The sequence below is a fragment of the Exserohilum turcica genome (assembly GCF_000359705.1).
Source record: "Exserohilum turcica Et28A unplaced genomic scaffold SETTUscaffold_24, whole genome shotgun sequence".
Classification (NCBI taxonomy): Eukaryota; Fungi; Ascomycota; class Dothideomycetes; order Pleosporales; family Pleosporaceae; genus Exserohilum; species Exserohilum turcicum.
The window spans coordinates 79,109-100,351 of NW_007360070.1; the positions used below are offsets into that span (position 1 = coordinate 79,109).

At 54.7% G+C, this 21,243-nt stretch overlaps 6 protein-coding genes across 6 annotated transcripts; 3 read left to right on the forward strand and 3 right to left on the reverse strand.

Moving 5' to 3' along the window:
* Positions 1-1,364: 1,364 nt before the first annotated feature.
* Positions 1,365-2,496, reverse strand: SETTUDRAFT_169551 (uncharacterized protein). Its single transcript, XM_008028376.1, has 4 exons — positions 2,308-2,496; positions 2,235-2,249; positions 1,722-2,135; positions 1,365-1,631 (listed from the first exon to the last, which is right to left on the reverse strand). The coding sequence occupies exons 1-4, from the start codon at positions 2,362-2,364 to the stop codon at positions 1,515-1,517; spliced, it is 603 nt and encodes a 200-aa protein (XP_008026567.1). The 5' UTR covers positions 2,365-2,496; the 3' UTR covers positions 1,365-1,514.
* Positions 2,497-2,898: 402 nt separating this feature from the next.
* On the reverse strand, positions 2,899-3,792 carry SETTUDRAFT_169552 (uncharacterized protein; the record flags this gene model as incomplete). Its single annotated transcript, XM_008028377.1, has 1 exon — positions 2,899-3,792. A coding segment is annotated over exon 1 (679 nt), but the record flags the coding sequence as incomplete, so codon positions are not given.
* A 726-nt stretch (positions 3,793-4,518) lies between these two features.
* Positions 4,519-8,639, forward strand: SETTUDRAFT_47777 (uncharacterized protein; the record flags this gene model as incomplete). The annotated part of the gene is made up of 2 exons (XM_008028361.1): positions 4,519-4,786; positions 4,836-8,639. The coding sequence occupies 2 exons, from the start codon at positions 4,519-4,521 to the stop codon at positions 8,423-8,425; spliced, it is 3,858 nt and encodes a 1,285-aa protein (XP_008026552.1). The 3' UTR covers positions 8,426-8,639.
* Positions 8,640-8,839: 200 nt separating this feature from the next.
* On the forward strand, positions 8,840-9,780 carry SETTUDRAFT_40028 (uncharacterized protein; the record flags this gene model as incomplete). Its single annotated transcript, XM_008028352.1, has 2 exons — positions 8,840-9,039; positions 9,093-9,780. 2 exons carry the CDS (start codon positions 8,840-8,842, stop codon positions 9,778-9,780), a joined length of 888 nt encoding a protein of 295 aa, XP_008026543.1.
* A 2,125-nt stretch (positions 9,781-11,905) lies between these two features.
* On the forward strand, positions 11,906-12,459 carry SETTUDRAFT_169553 (uncharacterized protein). The gene has a single exon (XM_008028378.1). The coding sequence runs from the start codon at positions 12,047-12,049 to the stop codon at positions 12,224-12,226; it is 180 nt and encodes a 59-aa protein (XP_008026569.1). The 5' UTR covers positions 11,906-12,046; the 3' UTR covers positions 12,227-12,459.
* Positions 12,460-14,804: 2,345 nt separating this feature from the next.
* Positions 14,805-18,069, reverse strand: SETTUDRAFT_169554 (uncharacterized protein). Its single transcript, XM_008028379.1, has one exon. It carries the CDS (start codon positions 17,571-17,573, stop codon positions 14,814-14,816), a length of 2,760 nt encoding a protein of 919 aa, XP_008026570.1. The 5' UTR covers positions 17,574-18,069; the 3' UTR covers positions 14,805-14,813.
* Positions 18,070-21,243: the final 3,174 nt, after the last annotated feature.

Sequence of the window (21,243 nt, forward strand, 5' to 3'; positions counted from 1 at the left end):
TGCATGCATGGACAAACACTAAACTAAACTAATACATACCTCTCCATTCATACCTCCGACTCGACAAATACACAGATTCAACTTAATGCACGGATGGGGGACGATATGAAAATGCCCCCAGTCCACATCATCATCATCATCATCATCATCATCACTTACTTCTATACATAGACACATCGATACATTCACACACGCCTACGTATGTAGATAACATGCAATGCAATACCAAATACCAAGATGAAATATAGTCAAGCAGCCGGACATAAGAAAAAACAAGAAGAAGAAGAAGATCCACCCCCCCCCCCACACCCCCGGCCGTCACTCAATCGCCTACCCATCGTCACGATACTACGGCTTTTTCCGTAGTCGTCGTCTTTGCTGTTCCCGCTTTCTCTTTATCCCTACCTCTCCTATTGCGTCTCTTCTTTTCCATTACGTTTCCCATTCTCTTACCCTCTTCCCTTTGCTATGTTGAGCCGAGGACATGGGATGGGATCCGCAACGAAGAGCGGGGGTTGTGCACCTACGTAGCAGACATTGGTATGTTAGTTTTTTTGTTGGCTCGTTCGGTTGCTTCATCGGTTGGTTTGCCGATTAGTCGGGTCGAGGGGGTTTGTTCGTCCGTTCGTTGGCCGGGTTGAGTGCTAGGTATCCAGCCATGTTAGTTTCGGTGCGTTATTTCGGTCCCTCGGAGTGTTTTGTTCTCGCACTGCATTCTCAATGCCCTTGCTGTGTGTTCCCTGAGATTAACTGCGTTTGATAATTCACTCAACTCATTCCACTTGCTCCATTCCATTCCCATTGAGTTTAGTTTACCCCAGTCTACCCTTTTACTAGGCTCGAGTGGATTGGATTGGGTTCGAGCAGACTAGATGGGGGCTGGGTTGGACTAGAACAGACTAGACGGAAACTAGACGGGACTGCATGGATGGGATTGGAGAGAGTGGGTAAGAGTCGACTTGCGTGGATGGAGCGGACTGGACGAACTGAACCGCCTTTGATTAGATGGTGTGGATCGATTGGCCTGCTAAAAAACTAATGGACCGAAAAAACTAACATGCCCACTGATCGACTGCCAACATGCGTACGGGACTTGCGCTAGGATTCCTCCTGCGAGGTGCCTCGGATGCGCGTGCCATGGTGGCGTGGTGTCGTGTCGTGGTGCAATGGCACTGGATGTGACGCGATTCAGTGCGACGGGTTGGGTTGAGTTGGGCTGGGTTGCAGGTGCGTTGTACGATAATACGACATGTAATGACAGGCTGCTCGTACGGTCGAACGCTGTTGTTGAGGAATCAAGCCCAAAAAGTCGTGTTCTTTGTTCTTTTGACAATCCCTTTCGTCTTGCTGCAAAGGAGAGGAAAGGGTAACATGGTGATGCTGATTGTCTCCTATTCGTTGCAGAACATGCAAACATCGAATGCTCTCTCGCAAGCAGACGAGCGATACTATTTTCATTACAAGTCGTGCTTCTTTCCCGTACCACTCCCGCCGTCATCGCCGTCGTGAAACAACTATGCTGCACCACCGCCGTTTTTCCGGAATGAAACCTTCTCCACCGCGACGTTCTCGTTGCCCTCGGCGTCTTTCCGTAGTTGGTAGACGTACAGGACGAGTACGTCACCTTGCACCTGTTGCCCTTGTCAGTCGCTTGCCCCTCGGATGCACAATGTTCTTCTCCGCCGCCCAACAACCAACGGCCAGTCGGCGGTAAAACTCACATCCATCAAGACAAAACTCGGCGTAGGATCCTCTTCCTCGGTCCACCAACCGGTGCACATGGCCCCTGTCGCACTGCCCGGGTTTACAAAAAACTTGCCCTCCATCTCGTACGCCTCGAACTTGTGCGTGCCTCCCCACAAAAGCACGTCCACGTCCATCTGACGCGCCGCTATAAGCAAACTGTCGCCATCGCCCGGCGGTATGATGGTGTGACCGTGGGTAAAGCCTATGCGCAGACTTCCGTGTGTGACGACTTTTGACAGCGCTAGATTGGGCGCTTCCACGTCAAAGTCGCCTTTGACAATCTGGAGGTCGGGCGCAATGCCGCGCAAGAACTCGTACGTCTCGCGGTCCGTCATGTTGCCCAGACAGAGGATTTGGCCGATCTTGCCGGGCGCGAGGAGCTTCTTGAACTGTGGGTTGAGTGAGCGCATGCCCGTGTGTGTGTGTGTGTGTGTGTGTGCGCGCGTTGTGCCATGTAGCCATGGGGGGTTTGGTGGCGGGAAACGTACCTTTGCGGGTATATCCTATGTCGCCTGTAAGTTTGTGAGGTCTAGCAATGCTCATGTGGCTGGGGGAACATACAGATGCTCGGTCTGGTATAAAGAGGTCGCCTAGGACCAGCACCAGTCGCGAAGCCATTGCTGTGGCGGTCGCGCGTCCTTGGCCGCTCAGATTATGTCGCTGGCAGTGGGGAGGCTGCGTCTACTGAATACAGCCTTGGTCGCTGTATGAGGCGCTTCGGCGGAGAGTTGGCGGGGATATGGCGCGATGCGGGAGGTCGAAGTTGGGGAAGCTATGCTGTCACTGGGCGGGCCCGAATGGCAGAACGCCGTGCTTGGCAGGGACGCCGACTGTGGCAATGGCACTTAGCTCAACCCACTTTGCCTTGACTAAGAGCTATTTTTGGCTGGACAAACAGTGATGCTGAGTAAGGCTATATTCGAACTGCGACAATTCAATCTAATAATTATCGCATGCAGTGTGGTCGTGTGCGCAGAGTAGATGCAGAGTAGGTCATGATGTATTTTGAGTTACGATATTTCAAAAGTTCTAGCAAGACACAGTTTGCGTGCCATACCAGTATCATCTATGCAGCAAGCTTCTGTTCTGCCTTCTCTTCAGCATCCCCGTACCAACCAAGGAGATGTGCCACATATTCTCCCGTCAGACCCAGACTGATGACGCCTCCTGTGAACCAGGCGCCGTTGACAAACCACCACCAACAATTCTTAACCTCCTTCAACTTGACTCGGCGAATCATAGTGCCGAGTGTGAGTGCTGCCCCACCAACTGAACCAACGAAAAAGACGGGTCCAAGTCCAGCTGCAACACCCGTTGCGGATAGCAGACCGAGCTGAACAATAGCGAGGCCGGACAGCACTTTCTTCGTTTCCTTCTCATGCTTGAGCGCAATGCTCTTGATACCAGCCTTTGCGTCATCTTTGATGTCCATGTGCGCGTATATCATGTCGTACAGAACAGTCCATGCAATGTTGCTGGCATACAAACATGCCGCCGCAGTGAGCGCTGCTTGGTTCGCAAGCAATTCGACACCCATTGCAGGGAAGCCTATGATTGCGCCCCATGAAAAAGTAAACCCCAGGACGATTTGCGGGTAGTACGTGACTCGCTTTGCCAGAGGATATAGTGTGACCAGGGCCAGTGATGGCGTGGCATACCAGAAGCATTCCATCGGAAAACATAAAAGCACTGCAAGACCGGTCGTGAGCTGCCCACCAAGAAAGACGAGTGCTTGCTGAGGTGTAATGGCGCGTCTAGCAATTGGCCGGAGTCTTGTTCGCTCAACGTGTGGATCGAGATTACGGTCCCAGAGATCGTTAATGGTGCATCCAGCTCCTCGCATAACGAGGGATCCAGTGAAGAAAAGGGCCGTTGTCCCAAGAACCGTGGCAGGCGCCGCAACAGGATTGGCCATTGTAGCAGCGAGGAGAGTGCTGAACATACATGGAAAGAAGAGGTAATAGGTGCCGGTTGGTTTGTCCAGCCTTATCAATTCGCCGTATGGAACAGCCCTTTGGGGGAGATAGGATAGAATGCCAGCAGTCGGTGGCTTGTATTCCGGAAGCGGTTTGGAGGGTGCGTCTTGCGATGCAACTGCTGTTGCAACTCCTGATCGGAGGCCTGATGTTGGAGGAACCAACTTTGTGACTTGTAAAATTTGGGGTCGATGTGCAGCGGGTAGCAAGGGAATGGACGAATGGCCTCGTATCCATTTCGAAGGAAGTCCACATGATTGCATCAGACGTGATGTAAACGCCCGTCGAGCATGCTGCCGATATAGCGATGCTGGCTGTGCAGCACATAATTTTAGAAAAGTCATTGTGAACGGTGCCGTTCGCTGAACGGGTGAGCGCACTAGTCCGCAGAGATTGTCATGGTGAAGCACCCTGAATGAGGGTGAGGGGCGGTTTTTGTCAAGTCCTTGTAATCACTAATTGTGTCTGGTAAAGGATTACTGACCGATGAGGTGGGTGTGAGGCGCTAGTTGGCACTAGCGCTCATCAGCACGTGACAAATGTTCCGGTCGCGACAGGCGGGCGCGACCACAGCTTACTTTCTCACTCGGCTACCGCCCAGCTCCCCAAGAGGCGCGTTTCGGCAAAGATTGCTCTTGAGGCTATCGCCATTGTCCGTGTGAGCCTCTAGGAACTTATCAGGTACAGTTTCTCGTATTTGCGATTGCGACAGCGGCGCGGAGGTGGTTGCTATAGACGCACTCGCCCCTCTCGTGTCTGCGCCTCGATCGCCACATACCAACGAACAGCTCCCATAATGCCGGCTGCGCGCCCCCGGGCTTCTTTTGAGCCCATCCCACCAGACTTCGACGTGCGGACTTTTGTTGAGAACGCCGACAACTTCCAGTATGTCGACCGCACATCGTATGAGATGATTGCGAACAATGGCGTGGAGGCGTTTGAGAAGCTTGTTCTGTTACACGTAATCATAGGCGGTAAGCCTCTGGTTATTGATGGTTTTGACGAGGTGCTGGATCCCTGGACCTTTACTCCCTCGTGGCTACGCGACAACCATGGCGACAAAGGTGAGCAGGTCCGGTGCAATAGCTGCAGCGCATAGCTAACAGAAGACAGTTGAGAATGCAACCAACCTCTCTACAAAAGAGATCATCCCCCTCACCATCAAGCATTACCTCAAGCACCTGCCCAAGTTGACAGAGCAGTTTTTCGATGCACCCGACCGGTACCTTGACAAGAAGAGACAGCGGATATACCTGAAGGATATTGACTGCCCACAAGTATGGCAAGACAAACTCAAGGATCATATCCCAGGGGGGCTGTTCTACCTCAACGAGAGCACTGGTGAGCCTGGCGGCCCTGGCGCATTAGATGAGTTTGGCGGGCGCAAAGGTCGTGGCATTGGACGAGCTGGAGACCTCATGAGCAGTCTACCGCCTGATATGCGTGCTGAAAACCTCATGTGCTATATCGGACATGAAGGCACCTACACGCCTTCACACCGAGAAATGTGCGCGTCCCTCGGTCAGAACATTATGGTGAACGCCTCCACCACCATCAGCGAAGATGGCAAGACAGAGCGCCCGGGTTCGTCCATCTGGTTCATGACTGAGAGCAAAGACCGCCACGTTGTCTCGGAGTATTGGCTCTCGATATTGGGCCACGACATTGAGGTGGAAAACCATTTTGCACAACTCATCGCTTGGAAAAAGGCACCGTTCCGGACTTATGTTGTAGAGCAGCGACCCGGAGACTTCATCCTGATCCCGCCACTAGCGCCCCACCAAGTCTGGAATCGCGGCACCCGTACCATGAAGATTGCCTGGAACCGTACGACTGTAGAGACTCTCGAACTTGCTTTGCATGAAGCGCTGCCCAATTCGCGCGTCGTCTGCCGTGATGAGCAATACAAGAACAAGGCCATCATATACTACACCCTTCTCAAGTACTCAAATCTGATCAAGTCCGCTCGCGCCCAGGTCGAAGCAGGTGGTGAGCAAGCCGAGGCGATTCAGCGCTCGAGCAAGATCAAGCAGATCCAGAAAGACTTCAAACGGCTTTTTGACCTATACAAGATCGTTCTTCTATCAGAAATGTTTGCGCCCGACTCACGAGAACACCCGGAATTCTTGCCCTATGACAGCAACGTCACGTGCGCCTACTGTCGATGTAACATCTTCAATCGCTTTTTGAGCTGCAAGTCTTGCAAGAACCTGTTTAGTACTGAGATAGAGGAACCCTACGATGTCTGCATGGATTGCTATGCCATGGGTCGAAGTTGCGGCTGTCAATCTGGCTACACATGGGTCGAGCAGTGGAAATGGAAGGACCTCATTCACAAGTACGAAGAATGGCGTGCCCAAATCATCAACATTGACGGCCATGTGAACGAAAAGACACCCCTCCCGCTGCAGGAGGAGCGAAGATATCTTGGCAAGAAGACTCTGGCCCAGGTCTGCCAGGAGCAATTACGGATTAGGCCATTTGTCGACATCAAAAACCCGCAGCCAGAGAGCGCATCCGATGACGAGGAGCCTATCGTGGACGAGTACGGCAATGTCAGGAAAGTTGCGAAGAAAAAGTCAAAGCAATGGCTGGCAAAGCACAAATCATGCCACTTTTGCCTCCATCGGCACCCAAAGTGGAAAATGGCGTTTTGCTCGAGCTGCGACTTGGCATATTGCTACGGAACGCTGTTCCGTGCACACGACATGATGCCAATAATTGTCATGGAAGCCTACAACTGGAAATGCCCGCACTGCTTGAGGGTTTGCAATACGGGTGCTTGCCGGCGTGATCCCAGACAGCACCCTTATGAGCCGAAAGGAACTCTGCTCGGCCATGATACAAAGAAGGTGGCCGACGTTCGTTCAGTTGAATGCCTCGTTGACTTTAGTGTCTCCAATCTGAATTGGCTACGAGAAGAAGAGGGTATGGCCCAAAACGCGATGCAACGCCGAATGCAGCAAGCAGAGATGGAAAAGAGGGTGGACCCCTCACTCGATGCACGATATATGGAGGAGGACGATCGTGCCAACACAAGATATGGAATCATTTACTCGCCTGTCCAGGATACTAACGGGCTCACTAACGCCAATGGCGGTGGCTTTGGTGCCACATATCTTGCTGGGGGTGCCAACAGTGAATCCTACTACCATGATCCCGACCTGGGTGCAGAGATTCCGCGTCTTGGTCAGAAGCGCCGCGGCGGCGAATATGATGACGCAGACGAGTACCAGCGGCGGCCCAAATCAAAGAAGCCGAAGAGAGACGAAACATACTCTCTGCAGCCAAAGACTGCGCCAGGCAAGCAGTACCAGAAAGAGGTGCAGAGGAAGCTGCTCGATGAGGCCAAGCGCGAAGACAGGCTTATCATGGTTGCCGCCAAGATGAAGGGTAAATCGAAGATTGTCAAACTGTCCTTGGCCACGGGCCATCTTGATAGGATCCGCCAGAGACCAGTGCCGGACCGCCCACAAGTTGTGCGAGAGCTTGCTCTCGAAGAAACGGATCCCTCAAACGGCGTGCAGTCAATATTACAGTCTGATGTGCTGCAGGAGTCTGGTGCTCCCAAGAGCGCGGCAGAGAAGGAGAAGGACGCAAAGACATACCGTGTTCGTGTAGAAGATGATGGGGCTTACTCGACCAGAAAGCGTAATACAGAGATTAGCGGACCTGCAAAGCCTGGCAGGCCTCGGGGCTCGAAACGATTTGAAGAGATTACACTTGATTCGGATGACGAGTTTGCTGCTGAAGACGAAGAGCCTGAATACATCAGTCGACCACGTGGTCGTGCGTCAACATGGCTGGCGCGGAAGAACGAGGGCGAGGAAGATCTGCCAACCGAGTTGCCTGCAGATTTCCGAGATGGTACCATAAGGCCTGATCGTGAGAGAGCCAAGAATCGTCGACAGCCTCTGCCTCCAAAACCCAAGGCTGGCATCCGACCTACTGAAGGGCCACCTGCAAATGGAGGTCACGACAGCACTGTCGATACTTCTGGAATCGGGTCTGATGAAGACGGTATTCATGAAGAAGACAATGAGGCGGATGAGGTATTCATGCTCGCACAGCAAGCCGAAGCCGCTGCCACTGCCGCTGCCACTGCCGTTATCGCTGCCCTAGAAATGCAGCGGAAAAAGAAAGAGACCAAAGCGCGAGAGGCGGAAGCACGAGAGGCGGAAGCGCGAGAGGCTGAAGCACAAGAGGCCGAAGACAATCTCCGCGCGAAGCTAGCCCTCTTCCCTGGATCGGACGACGATGAAGGAATCATGGACGGCTTCCTGGGCGACCTAGGTATTGAAGATGAGTCTTTTGGAGATGTAGTGCAACCCGAACCTGAAGCTAGCATAGCAGAGCCTGCACCGGACGGTCCTCCTCAGTCTACCAACTCGATTCTAAGTGGGCTGAATGGCAAAAAGATCAAAATCGTTGGATCATCTAATCGGGCCAACAACGGGCCTACGGTCACTATTCCTGTGCCGTCAAAATTCACTCCTGTGAACAAGAGGTCGCAGGCAATCAATGTGTCGGACACGGAGAGCGAAGACGAGATTCCTGCAGCTGCACCGCCTCCAAAACGACCTGTTGGTAGACCGCCTGGTCGTCCTTCAATGGTGCCCACGAGGGGCTCCAGTTCGGGGAGGGGAAGGGGGAGAGGACGTGGACGTGGACGAGGACGAGGACGCCCAAAGGCGACGACATAGCATGGCATTGAATGGCCCAGGACTGCACGAGTGAGGAGCCATGTTTTTGCTTGTACACTTCTATACATTGTTCATTGAGCGAGGCATGGTCGAAAGGAAGTCAGCTTCTCATGGTTTCTCTGTAGACAGTATACTTGACGTGTGCCGTTGATAGGTCAACATAGCCATGGAGGAAGATGGTGACTTGCTGGATCATTCTGGTTGGCATATGAATGTAGTTGGGATTTTAATACAATACGAATCTCCGACTTGTATTCCAACTCTTTTGTGCTATGCTTGATGCGTAGTGCTTTGAAAATACCAAGGAAGTCAATGGCCAATTTCGCACGTGACCTCGCGTCGACGCTCTAACGCGTTCCCACGACAGTCTGTCACATACATCTTCACATGTTCCACGTCGGAATTTCGGCAACAATGGCTTCATTGCATATTAGCAGAATCAGCGTCGCAGCAATAAATGAAGTCCTGGCTCGCTACCCCGCGATGGTCCCAGAGAAGCTGCGCGACCTAGACGTGCAGCGCTACGATGGCATAGCAGCCGCGGTAGCCAACAGACAAGACAGCGCCAAGCATCTCACCAAAGCCGAAGTCGAGAAACTCGTAGAGTGGAAACTGTCCGTCTCGGCGCATTAGCTTCTACTCCATGGCTGCTAATGCATATATACAGAAAACATGGCACATTTCGCCCTGCACTGATGGGCCTCGTGCAAAGTAACACGGCCCAAGCGGTCGAGGAGACGACAAAGAAGGCGTATGCCGTATTAAGCAGCACCAGTAGTACCAGCAAGCGCTCACAGGCAGACGTCCTGGGTGCTCTTAAAATCCTAGTTGGATTAAAGGGCATTGGACCGGCAACAGCATCTCTGCTTCTCGCCGTCTTGCATCCAGCCGAGATACCGTTTTTCTCAGATGAATTGTTCCGCTGGTGTTGCTGGGACAGCGAGATGAAGAAAAACGAGGGCGCGGGCTGGCAGCGCAAGATCAGGTACAATCTCAAGGAATACGAGATGATACTGGGAGGCGTGGAGAAGCTGAAGTCGAGGCTGATATCTACTGAAGGTGAGGCTGGTGCGAGGGTGAGAGTGGCAGATGTGGAGAAGGTGGCTTGGGTGCTGGGGAAGGAGATGGAAGATGTCAGTGCGGGAGAGGACATGGATGTCAGTGCAGGAAAGGGAGATGCAGCAAAGCAAGCCGAAGAGAGCGTCGAAGAGGAGCCGCAAGAGACAAAGCTCAATGAGGCTGGGGGCAGTGAGACACGGGCTAAACCTGCACCACAGAAAGGAACGAAGCGCAAAGCAGCTCCAGCCAAGACTGCTGCAGAGGGTACACGCAAGAGTGCGCGGACCAGGAAGTAACTGGTGTACAGGACCCATCTTCACACGTCCCGTTGCCATCACACAACAATCATCTACCTCGACGTGTCTCCAAGCCCATTTTTCCAGGCGCATATCCATCCCAGCACACCGTCGCCTCGAACAAAAAATCATGCCATTTCACAATCAATCACACCGTTGACGCTTACCTTCGGCTCTCACACACACACTCACTCTATCCCACTCTATCCCTCTTGCCCATGTCTCTCTCTCTCTACCCACGCCTCTCCCGCCCTCAGACTCACAGGGAAGGGCGTGAGAATGTGTTCCTGGACTCAGGCGCTCCCGCCCATGACACGCACCGGCCCCACGTCGCAATGCACGTCACAAAAGCGCCTTTTGGTAGCCGCACCAGGCGCCCGTGTCAACACACGGAGGTTCCTGTCACTACTACGCAATATGGAGAAGGAGGGGGGGGGGGCGCCTTGGTGGTGATGACGGACATGGAAACCTCGCTCGCTGGCTTGGGCTGTGATCGGTGTGACTGATGCAAGTATGGCGTGCATGCAAAATGGAAAACAAAAAAAGGATCAGGGACTAGGATTGTTTTTTTCCCGCACGGAGAAGGTTGGATTGGGGGTTTATCGCGTCTTTCTGTCTCTTTTTTTGAGGGGTGGGGGAGGGTAGAACCGTGGAGAGAGGGGGGGTTTTTTTTGGCATGGAGGGTGCATCACCGTGTTGGGAAAAGTTGTGTGTTGGATAGCGAGTGCGGCGCGTGTGTGTGTGATGGGAGATGGAAGGGCTGCAGCCAGTCAGTGAAGAAGCGAGGGGTGTGACGTTTTCCGCTGGCGTGGCATGTGAGTGTGAGTGTGTGTAGAGAGGGCGGCAAAAGAAAGCATGATATCGAGGCTGATGGTGTGAGGTGTTTTTTTTTTGGTGGTTTTTGGGCGTGTGTCGCGGCTGGCTGGCATGGTCACTGAGAGGGAGAAGAAGAAGAAGGGGGCATCCATGTCAGACTGGGAGCGGGAAAGGCGAGCAAGGCCGACTGAGTGAATGTCTAGGCACAGCGCATGGCTGCAAGGGGAAGGCAATAGTCATGCACGGCGGTCGAGTGCAAATGGAAATGATGACTGCGTCTTCTGGATGCCACGCGATATGGGCGAGTGTGGTGAGACTTACAGCCAAGGCCGGTGAGACACGGAACGGCCATGGAAGATGGAGGAGACATGCAAGGTGAAGGGCAAGGGCTGTGTGCAGTCCCAAGAGAGGGCTCCGGCGCGTACCGAGTGAGAGGGGATGGTGCCGTGGTATGCACGAGTGGGTGGTTTGGGAAAAGGGCCAAAGTTACCCACGTATTGGTAAGACGGCGGTGGTGGTGCACATGCATGGGCGATAACGCATGGGCTTTGTGGTTTGATTGCCTGGAGACATGGACATGATTCACGACAACTGGATGCACATGCAGCCGTTATGTCCGCAGCTTGGGATGCCGGCGCCAGAGGGTGAAAGTCGCTCAACCATGTGCTGTGCAGTGCCGTGCAGAGTCGTGCCATTGATTTGCCAGATGAATCACATGACGCCAGCCTTGGCCGTTGCTCGTCCAGCATCCAAACTCTGTTCGCATCCCATGTCGCCCCATGCCGTCATTCTGGCCCCCAGCCATCCAGCCATCCAGCCCCCATTTTCTCCGCACGCCGCCGCCAGCATGTCGCGTCTCGCGTCTCTTGACCCCCCCCCCCCTGAAGCCAACAGGACGGCGAGGAGACGGCTCCGTCGTCGTTGAGCGTATCCACAGCGGGTGGCACAACCATCTGGGACCATGGCGTTGCGCTAATCCATCCATACTTACTGCTACTCGCACTCCTACTATGCTCGTCCTGATGCAGAGCAGTTACCCCACACATCGCGGCCATCAGCACTAGCACTACCACGACCACGACCACGACCACACGCATCCTTCGTTACGACCAACACCAACGACTCCTCCAACCATCATGACGTCGTTGGCATCAGCAGTAGCACAACGCGCTCACCTTCGCCCTAGCGTCTACTGCCCAAGCAGCCCTCGCCACCCCTAACGCTGCAACTTGGAGTGCGAGGCCCCTCTGGTGGTGGGAGAACCGTACTCTCCTACACCTACTCGCGAGCTTCCCCTCTCTCTCCATCTCTCCATCTCTCTCGCCATCGATCGCTTCTCACGACGCTCGCACATGCAAACACGACCCTTGTTCCTTGTCCGTGTCAAGCAGCCCCTGTCCATGCAGACGCATCCCAAAGCGTCATCACGCATACGCCCACCTCTGCGGCCATGACTATGCTCCTGTGCGACATGCCGCCGCCGCCGCCACCATCACCACCACCACCACCACGACTCCCGGCAAACGAGCCTGAGAACGACTCAACCACAACGGGCTTACCGATTGCTGGCTCCTCGGTGGTCAAGCGCGCCCGCCTTCTTTGCTTCTGTCGACTAGCAAACTGCATGTAAACACGGACACCATGCAATGTGCTGTGCTCTGCTGGCCTGCGCGGCGCGGCGATCGACGATTGATTGCTTGCATGATGGCTGTAAAGTTAACTGGCCTGTTGTGCGTAATCATGTCTCGCAGCCCGAGGCGACAACTGGAAATCGATTGAAGCCGCCGAGGCTTTTCGATTCATGTGCTGCATTCATCGCTACGGAACGTTGATTGCAGCCGAGACGGGCCAGCCCACTTCATTCCTTGGACGCATTGCTGTCATACACGTAACAGCATGTAGATGGTAGCAGACATGGAGCAATGTTTGCTGTTTTTGCTTTCCAGCATACAACGCATATCCCGCTGCCAGTAAAAACAGCCATATCAGCCATATCCATTGTCCAAATATGAGAAAACCACATCCAATCAATACCATACACAGCATAGCACAGCACACGGCAAAACAATCCACATATCAAGAACTAACACACGTTGGACCCAGAAAATCCCCCCACATACATACATACATACATACATACATACATACATACATACATACATACATACATACATACATACATACATACATACATACATACATACATACATACATACATACCCGCCCGCTCCCCCTCACCTACCCACATACACGCATACACGTAAGTAAGTAAGAGAGAGAAAAAAAAACGCCCTCTCAACACATATCTCACATATGCACGGAATCGCATGGCATGGCATGGCATCGCAGCCGCACACACGCACGCATCCCTACCCAAACCCCCCTCCCTCCCTCGCTCCACTCCACTCCACTCCACTCCACTCCACACAACGCAGCCTCCAACGCCCTAACCGCGCCTTGCCCCCCCCCCCCCCCCAAGCTCTCCTCTCCTCAAAAAAAACAAGAAACACAAATTAAATGCAGTAAACACCTTGGGGAAATAAAATACATAGGCATAATAAAAGAGTGCCCGGTATATAGATCCGAGGCCATACAATGCCCACCATGTCGCATGTCGCATGTTGCATGTCGCATGTCGCATGTCGCAGCTAGCTCTTTGCTTTGCAGCTTTCCTATTTACCGTACAAACCTCGTACAAGTCAAAGTAGCGTGTCGTGTCACCGTCGTCTTTAGCATGCTCCATGTCGATGTTAATATCGTTGTCGTTGTCGTTGTTGTTATTCGTGGTAATTATAGTAATCATGATATGTAATTGTACTAACTAAGCACATGTACATATATACATATATACATACATACATACATACACTAGTACTTACTCTATTAAACTATGTAATACTTCTAATAAATAACACTACACACAAATAGATATATATATCTAGGTCTAGCTTCTCCTTCTTCTTCTTCTTCTTCTTCTTCTTCTCCTTCTCCTTCTCCTTCTTCTTCTTCTTCTTCCTATCTAACCTGTCTAAATGTACCTGATATAACATAATCTTACCTAGTTTATACTAATGCAAATCTAAAGATCTAAATGAGATAGACAGGAGGAGGAGGAAGAAGAAGAAGAAGAAGAAGAAGAAGAAGAAGAAGAAGAAGAAGAAGAAGAAGAAGAAGAAGAAGAAGAAGAAGAAGAAGAAATAGTCTTGCTGCTACTGATGCTACTAATGCTACTAATGCTACTACTGACCAACTAACTAACTAACTAACTGACCAACTGCTACCCCACTCGCTTCATATCATTCCTATGTAAATAACCAACCAACCAACCAAATATCACTCACTCACTCACTCACTCAATCAATCAAGCAAAAACCCAGTCTACCATGCAAATGCTTTCAAATAAGGGAAGAAAAAAAACAGCCAAAGCCAGTCAATGTTTGCGCACATGAATTCCGTTCACACACACACACGAAACAGACGCGAGAAAAAAAAACCCCCCACAAGGAATAATGCACCTAGGTACATACATAAAGACACACACACACACACACACACACACAATGGTTTATCCTTTCCTCACCCAACCCCCCTTCCCCACCCCTTTCCAGCCGTTATTCGCATTTCCCATTCATCATCAAACAACTTTCCTCATCCTCTGGCGTTTCCGAAAGAACAAAAAAAACAACTGTCGCCGTCACGGTGAAGAAACTGGGAGACACTACACGTATCGAAAGCCAAGAAGAAGAAGAAGATGATGATGATGAAGAAAAGAAAAAAAAGATAAAAAGAGAAGATGAAGAATAGATACAGAAATAGTAAGAGTGAAAGATAAAAAAAAGAACAGAACAGAACAGAACAGAAAAGATGAGAGATAATCCCCTAGTTCGCAAAAGAAAAAAAAAGAATATATAAGACTCTTTAGGAGAATAGGAAAAAACAAACAAACGCCGTTTTCTTTTTAGAAACGCTTTCCCGCCCCCCCCCAATGCATGCTATCAAGAATCCAAGTATGTGTGGTAACGCCCTGCGCCCGCCTCACTTGGTGTTTGTGGTAATGGTTCGTTGTGTTTGTTTGCTCGGTGATTCGTATATGTACACTTGGGTGAAACGGGAGTGGTCAAATGTATTGCGTAGTCGTACAGCGGTAGATCCTGGGTATCGTGTAATTTATGACGGGAGATGACAGTAGAGATGTCGGTGTGCGGTGTGTTTTGTTCTTATTGCGGTTCAGATGTTTGCTCGTGACCTGGTGTTGGCTCAGGTGGAACCTTCTTGACGGTGCCGTTGCTTCCACTACGAGTGGAGCGGCGGCGCGAGTTTAGGCCCAGGTGGATGGTAGAGCGCGCGAGCTCGCCATTGGAAACCGAGTTGCTGCGGTTGGAGCTGTGCACGGGTACCTTCTTCTTGGAGAAGCCCATCATCAGGCCGTCTTCTTCACTATCGTCATCCTCATCGCTCTCGACAGCATGGTCGCCGTCGTAGCCGGCAGCGTCGTCTGCTGGAGACTCGAATTGGTTGGACGGTAAAGAGCGGACAGTCGATGAAGTGATCCAAGAATCTTCGTCAAACGAGCCGCATGCGCCCTGGTTGGGCGAGTCGGCAGATGCGACCGAGGGGATGGATGGGTTCGACTCGGATTGTGACATGGCTGAGAACTGGTCCTCGGAAGACGAAAGGGCGAGGCGACGGCTTGATCCACCAACAGGACTATTCTCGGAGGATGGGTCGTTTCGGTGCCAGTACTCTTGGTGACTCTGTTGATTAAACATGACTTCGTCATCTGGGCTGGGGGGACAGGCAACTTGGCCAAGGCAAGAGGGAGGCCGCTGCGCAGCCGAGTTGGACCGCTCACGGGCTACGGCCCGCTCGACCCCTAGCCGCCGACGGTACTCGTCCTTTGCGCGGTCAAAACGCTCTTCGGACTTTTCACGCGCTACAGACGCAGAGCTAGAGGGTCGCTGATCACTCGGCTGAGACTGGTATGGCGCTGACCGGCAATCTGACGTGATGCCCAACGAAGGGCCAGTCTCGAGCTCGTGTATGGTAGCCCAGTTTCTGTGCAGGCGAGAAGACATGGAAGACAGTGAGGATTGCCGCGACGAGTCGTCGAGGTTGCTGAAAGAGAGTCCTTCGGAGTTTGCGGGTGACGAAGTTCTGGCAATGGGTGACATCTCCTTCAGGGCCTCGGGTTGGTTGACTTGACCAGAAGCACACGTAGTGCTGATGGCGAGGCTTGGAACGCCATGCGCGTCGTCGTCACACCCAACTATTCTATCGATTGATCTCGCGCGGCTGTGCTCTTTTGGGGGCCTTAGCCTGTCTTTGCTCCTCATGCTGTTGACCACGCGTCGTGGAAGGCCGCCAAATAGACCGCCTAGCTGCGAGCCACTAGGCGTGTCTAGGGCCATGGGAGTGCCGGGCAACGCAGGAGGAAGCCCCGGTGACGCTGATCGGCCCAGCAGGTCTGCTTGTCGTATAGTGTTGATGGACGAAAAGGCACGGTCCTGCATCGGGGGCCGCTGGCTCTCGGTGTTTTGTGCGGGTGATGCAGTCCGAGAACTGGGGCTGTCAAAGTACTTTGATCGCTCCTTTGCCTCTGGGCTTGCCGTGACGCTGTGTGAAAGAGGGTGTTCCGACTCACGTGAGCGGGTCAAGATCTCCAGGATGGCACCAGGTGCCAGACTGCCACGTCTGCCCTCTTGCGGTCGGGCATCTTGACTGATGGTACTACTCGAAGAGTTTGCGCTGATGCTTGCAGGCCCATCCGGGTTGGCGGCTGAGCTCTGGGCGCGACGTCTTGAGCCCGAGCTGCGAGTGGTGAAGCCCTTGACAAACTCGGACGTCTTCTTGGCAGCTGAGCGGAGACGGTCGACGAAGCCAATAGGAACAACGGCCTCTTCAACATCCTCCTTGGAAATTTGGATCTTCCTACCCTCAAATGATCTGCTGGGGTCGGTTTCTTCGGCCCACGAGATGTGGTTGGGAATACCGGAGAGCACCCAGGGGTGGCGCTTGATTTCTGGTATGGTGATGCGGTCTCGCGCGTCCTTGATCAGCAGGCGCCGCAGGAGGTCACGCAGGTTCTCGTCGACCTCTTCATACTCAAGGTCGTGCGGGGCTCTCTTACTGCTCATCATGGGTTGCGTGTTGCGCCCATGTGAGTTTGGCCGCGAGTTGGAGTGCTCGGCCACGGGCTTCAAGCGGAACCTGGGGATGTAAGGCTCATCTTCGCTGATGACCTTCATCAAGGTGAAGGTGTTGGTGTCGTGAAACGGTACACGGCCGTAGATAAGGCAGTAGAGTGTCACGCCAAGGGCCCAAATGTCGATTCCGCCGTCGATCAGGGGCGTTTCTGCGTCCGTCTCTGTGCGACAAAGCTCAGGGGCGTAAAAGGCTGGGGTGCCGACCGTCTTTGCCAGTTCAATGGCTTCGTCGGCCTCTTGTTGCTCAGTCTCTGACTGATCGCCGTTGGCATCGTCCGTCTTTGGTCGTCCCAGGTACGAGACACCAAAGTCTGATATCTTGATGCGATGCTCCCTGGTCACCAGGAGATTGGCTGGCTTGATGTCGCGGTGGATGACGTTTTGGTAGTGCAGATACTCTATGCCGAGGACAGTGTCCTTGAAGGCTTCCCAGGCAGCATGCGTGGTCATGAGCGGAACATAGTTGAAGTGCTCGGGTATCTCCTCGTCTGGGTCTGTCACGCGAGATGATGAGCTGCCAGCAATGCTCGGCACGCGCCCTCGAGCGAGGTCTGAGTCGTAGGGGCCGTACATGGTTCCTTCGAGGCCGTCGGCCCAAGAGGTGCTTGTGGGCTCGGGTGAGCGGAAAGCAGTCTCCATGTGGTCGTCGTGGTAGCTGCCGGCGTCCTGTCGCTCGCGCGTCTGAACTCGACTGCGCGGGCGCTCATCGTCACGGGTGGATGATTGTGAGCACCGGCCGTTTTCAGAGTATTCATCTTCGGATTCCATTCCCATTTCAAGGCTCCAGGCCAGGTCTGATGAGCCTTCTTTGCGGCGAAAGTGAGCCTCCTTGGCGGCATGACGTTGCTGGCAGGCAAGCTTTTTGTGGGCCACGCGGATAATCTTTTCGTCTTGGCGTAGGGCACTGTCGTTGTCGAAGACGCCTTGGGATTCTCGTTTGAAGCGGCGCCATTCGACGAGACAGATTTCCTTGGCACCTTCGGTCCTCCACTTGACCTCGCCAAGCTCAACGTGCTCGAGTACAATGTAGACCTTCTTCTTAGCCGGGTCGTCGATGACTTCGAGCAAGCTGACAATGTTGGGGTGTCGGGCCTTTTTGAGAATGGCAATCTCGCGCTTAATCTTGTCTTCGTGGCTATTGTTCTTGCCCAAGCGTCGGCGCTTCGAGTACCGGTCGACGATCTTGATTGCGACGTACCGTCCGTGCACCAGGTCCTTGCCCAGCTTGACCTTGCCGTGGACGCCGCGGCCGAGTTCGTCGATGATTTCGTACTGGTTGACGATCTTGCGACCCGAGACTGGGTCGGCCTGCACGTCGGCAATGTGCGTCTCTTTTGGGGCTTGTCGGTGCGTGTGGTGCAGCCAAGGGGTCGAGTAGGTGCCGTCGTCTGTTGCCTGGGTATCCTGCGACATGCGGCGGTTCGTGGGGCTGAAGAGGCCGGGCGTGTTGACGGGAGAGTTCCCGACGGTCCTGGGGCCCGAGTCCATGATATCCCTGTAGTGGTCGTAAGAGAGGCCAAAGGCGCCTAGGCTGGACAGCGAGTTGGCCGTGGCGTGCGAGGGGTGGGAGCTGCGAGAGCGCACAATGGGCGGTACGTAGGGCTGGGGGTACTTTTGGAGATGGAGGGCAGCGTACGACTGGTTGGGATAGACGGGACCATCCCGCTGGCGGGGAGGGGCGGCGTAGGGGTAGATGGGGTCTACCGAGTTGGCGCGTACCGTCACGTTGCTGGCGGTAGATACCGACGAGATGTCTCGCACAAAAGCTGGGCGATCGGCGTGTAGTGGAGGGGGCGGCGGTGGTTGCTGTGGCATGGGAGGTGCCGAAGAGCGGGCAGCAGCAGCAGCGGCGGCGGCGGCGGCGTCGTCAACGCTGGTCAAGGAGGCGTGCGAGGCATGGGTGCTCGTGCTGGGCGAGGGGTTGGACGAGGCGGGCGTGGAGTGGGGGATGGGGGATGCGTAGATGCGGAGGGGCTGTGGGGAGAAGTAGGACGGTTCAGGGTCGAGGGTGCGCATGTGCGATAGGAGGGCTGCGTTGAGCGTGTCTGGTACGGAAGGCACCTCGGAGCGGGGGGTGCAGTCGTTCTCGTCGACTTGGAGGGCGGCGGCGGGAGCGTCGTCGGGGCGGCGACCAGGTGTCTCGTCACCGCTGGTTTGGTGGTCGTGGGCATGATTGGGGATCTGGACGGGTGACTGTGTTGCAGGGCGCTGGTGGTGGTGGTGGTGGTGTGCAGAATGCGGGCGCGCGTCGTCGGAGGTCGAGTCGCACACGGGTGATGCTGGCAGGCCTTGGGCGTGGGCGTTGAGCAGATCCCCATGTGCTGTCGAGGCCGCATTTGGGTCGACCATGGCAACTGCAGCTCAATGGATCCAGATTAGGGCAGCAGTGCAACCATGTCAGCACGTTTACGCTTTGTCGAGGCGGAGGTCGTGGGCGGATAGTCTCATTTCGCGGCGGGCGAGGGCGTGTGGGCGCAGCAGGAGGAGTGGTAGTAACGGCGGCCGTGGCAGGAGAGAGAGAGAGAGAGTAGTGGCAGTAGCAGCAGCAGTAGTAGCAGAGCAGCAGCAGCAGCAGACGGGGGGGCGTGGACGGGGGGTTGGCGTTGGTGGATCGTGGGGTTGAGGAAGAGGTAGTGGTGAGGATGGATGGCGGGCGGTTGGTGGGCTCAACGGCTCGATATGGGTTTAGTTGAGAGGCAGAAGACGGGCTCAGTTGGGCAGACCGTATGGGGCAGTGATAGTCGCAGGTATTTTAGGGCCCATGGATGACGCTCAAAGGGCGGGAGAGGCAGGCCGGGGGCGTGCACTGGCGACAGAGGGGTGGGGACGCTATCGCGCTGAGGATACGCGAGGCCGGGCTAGGGAGTAGGACCAAGCAGGGCAGCGCAGCCGTGGCCAGACGAGCAGCAGTAGCCGGCCGGCGACGGAGACGTAGCGCGTGTGGGTGGTGGAGAGGGTGTGGTGGTATTAGTGGAATTAGTGGAGATGGTGGTGGTGGTGGTGGTTGTGGTAGTAGTAGTGGTGGTAGTGGTGGTGGTGGTAGTGGCAGCAGTAGTGGCAGTGGCAGTAGTGGTGGTGGGCGTAGTGGTGGTGGTGGTGGTGGTGGTGGTGTGCGAGGAGCAAGAAGGGCGCGCGGGAGGCTATGTGGCTATTATGGGGCGGGCAGCAGCGCGAGTAAGAGGGTCGAGGCGGGCGTGCATGTGGATATGGCGCGGGCGTGGTCGTGTGTGGGTGGGTGTAGGCGTGGATGGGTGTTGAGCGGACAGCGCAACGAGACGGGCCGCCATGTCTTTTTTTCTCTTGGGGAGGGGGGTCGGGAGGCCGAGCAACCATCACGTACATGGCGCTAGGCTGCAGCTGACGCCAACGGGTATAGGCGTGGGCGTCGTGGTGCATGGGCCGAGGCGTTCACTGGTCACCGCCCGCCAGCCCTCAACACGCCCATGGGCGGCGAGGGGCGGGGTTCGTTTGCCCTCGCACGCCTGCACCACGAACGCCTCTGCCCTGCCCTGCCCGGCCCTGCCCTGCCCTCAGCTGCCCGTGCCTGTGCTGCTGCCCGTCGCCTAAGCCCGCCAGCATGCCTCCATCTGCACCCCGACCAGACGGGCGCGAGAGGCGCTCGTTTGGGGCGAGGGGGCAGCCCGAGGGCGACGGCGACGGCGACGAGTACGAGGGGAGGGGGGCGGAGCGAGGGTGTGAGGGAGAGACAGTGTCCAAGGAGGCTCCACTTTGCCGCCCTCCGGTTGCGTCGGCATCAAGGGCGCGCGCATTAGACGATGAAGCGCGATAAGAGCCCGCGACGCTCGACGCTCGACGCTCCTCGATGCTCTCACCCCCCCCCCCCGCCGCAGCTGCGTGATTGCATATTGCTTGCTTAGCTGCTTCATTATGATTACCGGCTCCTAGATCGGACCCTTTTTTTTTCTTTCGCATTAGCATCTACCATGTCTGTACTGTAGTAAGTAAGTATGTATGTATGTATGTATGGAGCTCTGGCTCTGCTGCACTCTGCAATCTGCACACTACACTCTGCACTGCACACGCCCTTCCCCAGATTTCCCCTCGCCCAGGAACCTCGTGGTTCTTTGCTTGTTCGCCCCCGTTTGCATTTGTCTGTCTGTCTGTCTGCGTCACGGTGCCCGCCTGCCCCCCCCCCCCCATTGGCCCCGGCCCTTGATACATACACGGCGCGCATCATCGCCGCGTCTCTCTCTCCCACCCGCACGCACGCACCCTCCCTACCAGCAGCAGCACCACCACCACCACCACCCTCAATCCTACCCTACCACCCGGCCGCCCATTCTACACCCACACCCGCCAACCCGACTCCCGCCGACGCCCTCATTCTCCCCCGCCTCTAGCACGGCCAATCCGCCTAGAATGCCCACTAGAAGCGCCGTCCCACTTGTCCTAGGCCTCACCACCACCTCACCACCGCGCGCTC

What these genes read in the sequence shown, in the direction of transcription:
- SETTUDRAFT_169554 (XM_008028379.1), bottom strand. Translation starts at nt 17,573, where the DNA reads ATGGGAATGGAATCCGAAGATGAATACTCTGAAAACGGCCGGTGCTCA.
- SETTUDRAFT_169551 (XM_008028376.1), bottom strand. Translation starts at nt 2,364, where the DNA reads ATGGCTTCGCGACTGGTGCTGGTCCTAGGCGACCTCTTTATACCAGAC. An exon ending in CGAGTTTTGTCTTGATGGAT is followed by an intron (nt 1,632 to 1,721) that starts GTGAGTTTTACC and finishes CAAGGGCAACAG; the next exon opens with GTGCAAGGTGACGTACTCGT.
- SETTUDRAFT_169553 (XM_008028378.1), top strand. Translation starts at nt 12,047, where the DNA reads ATGACTATGCTCCTGTGCGACATGCCGCCGCCGCCGCCACCATCACCA.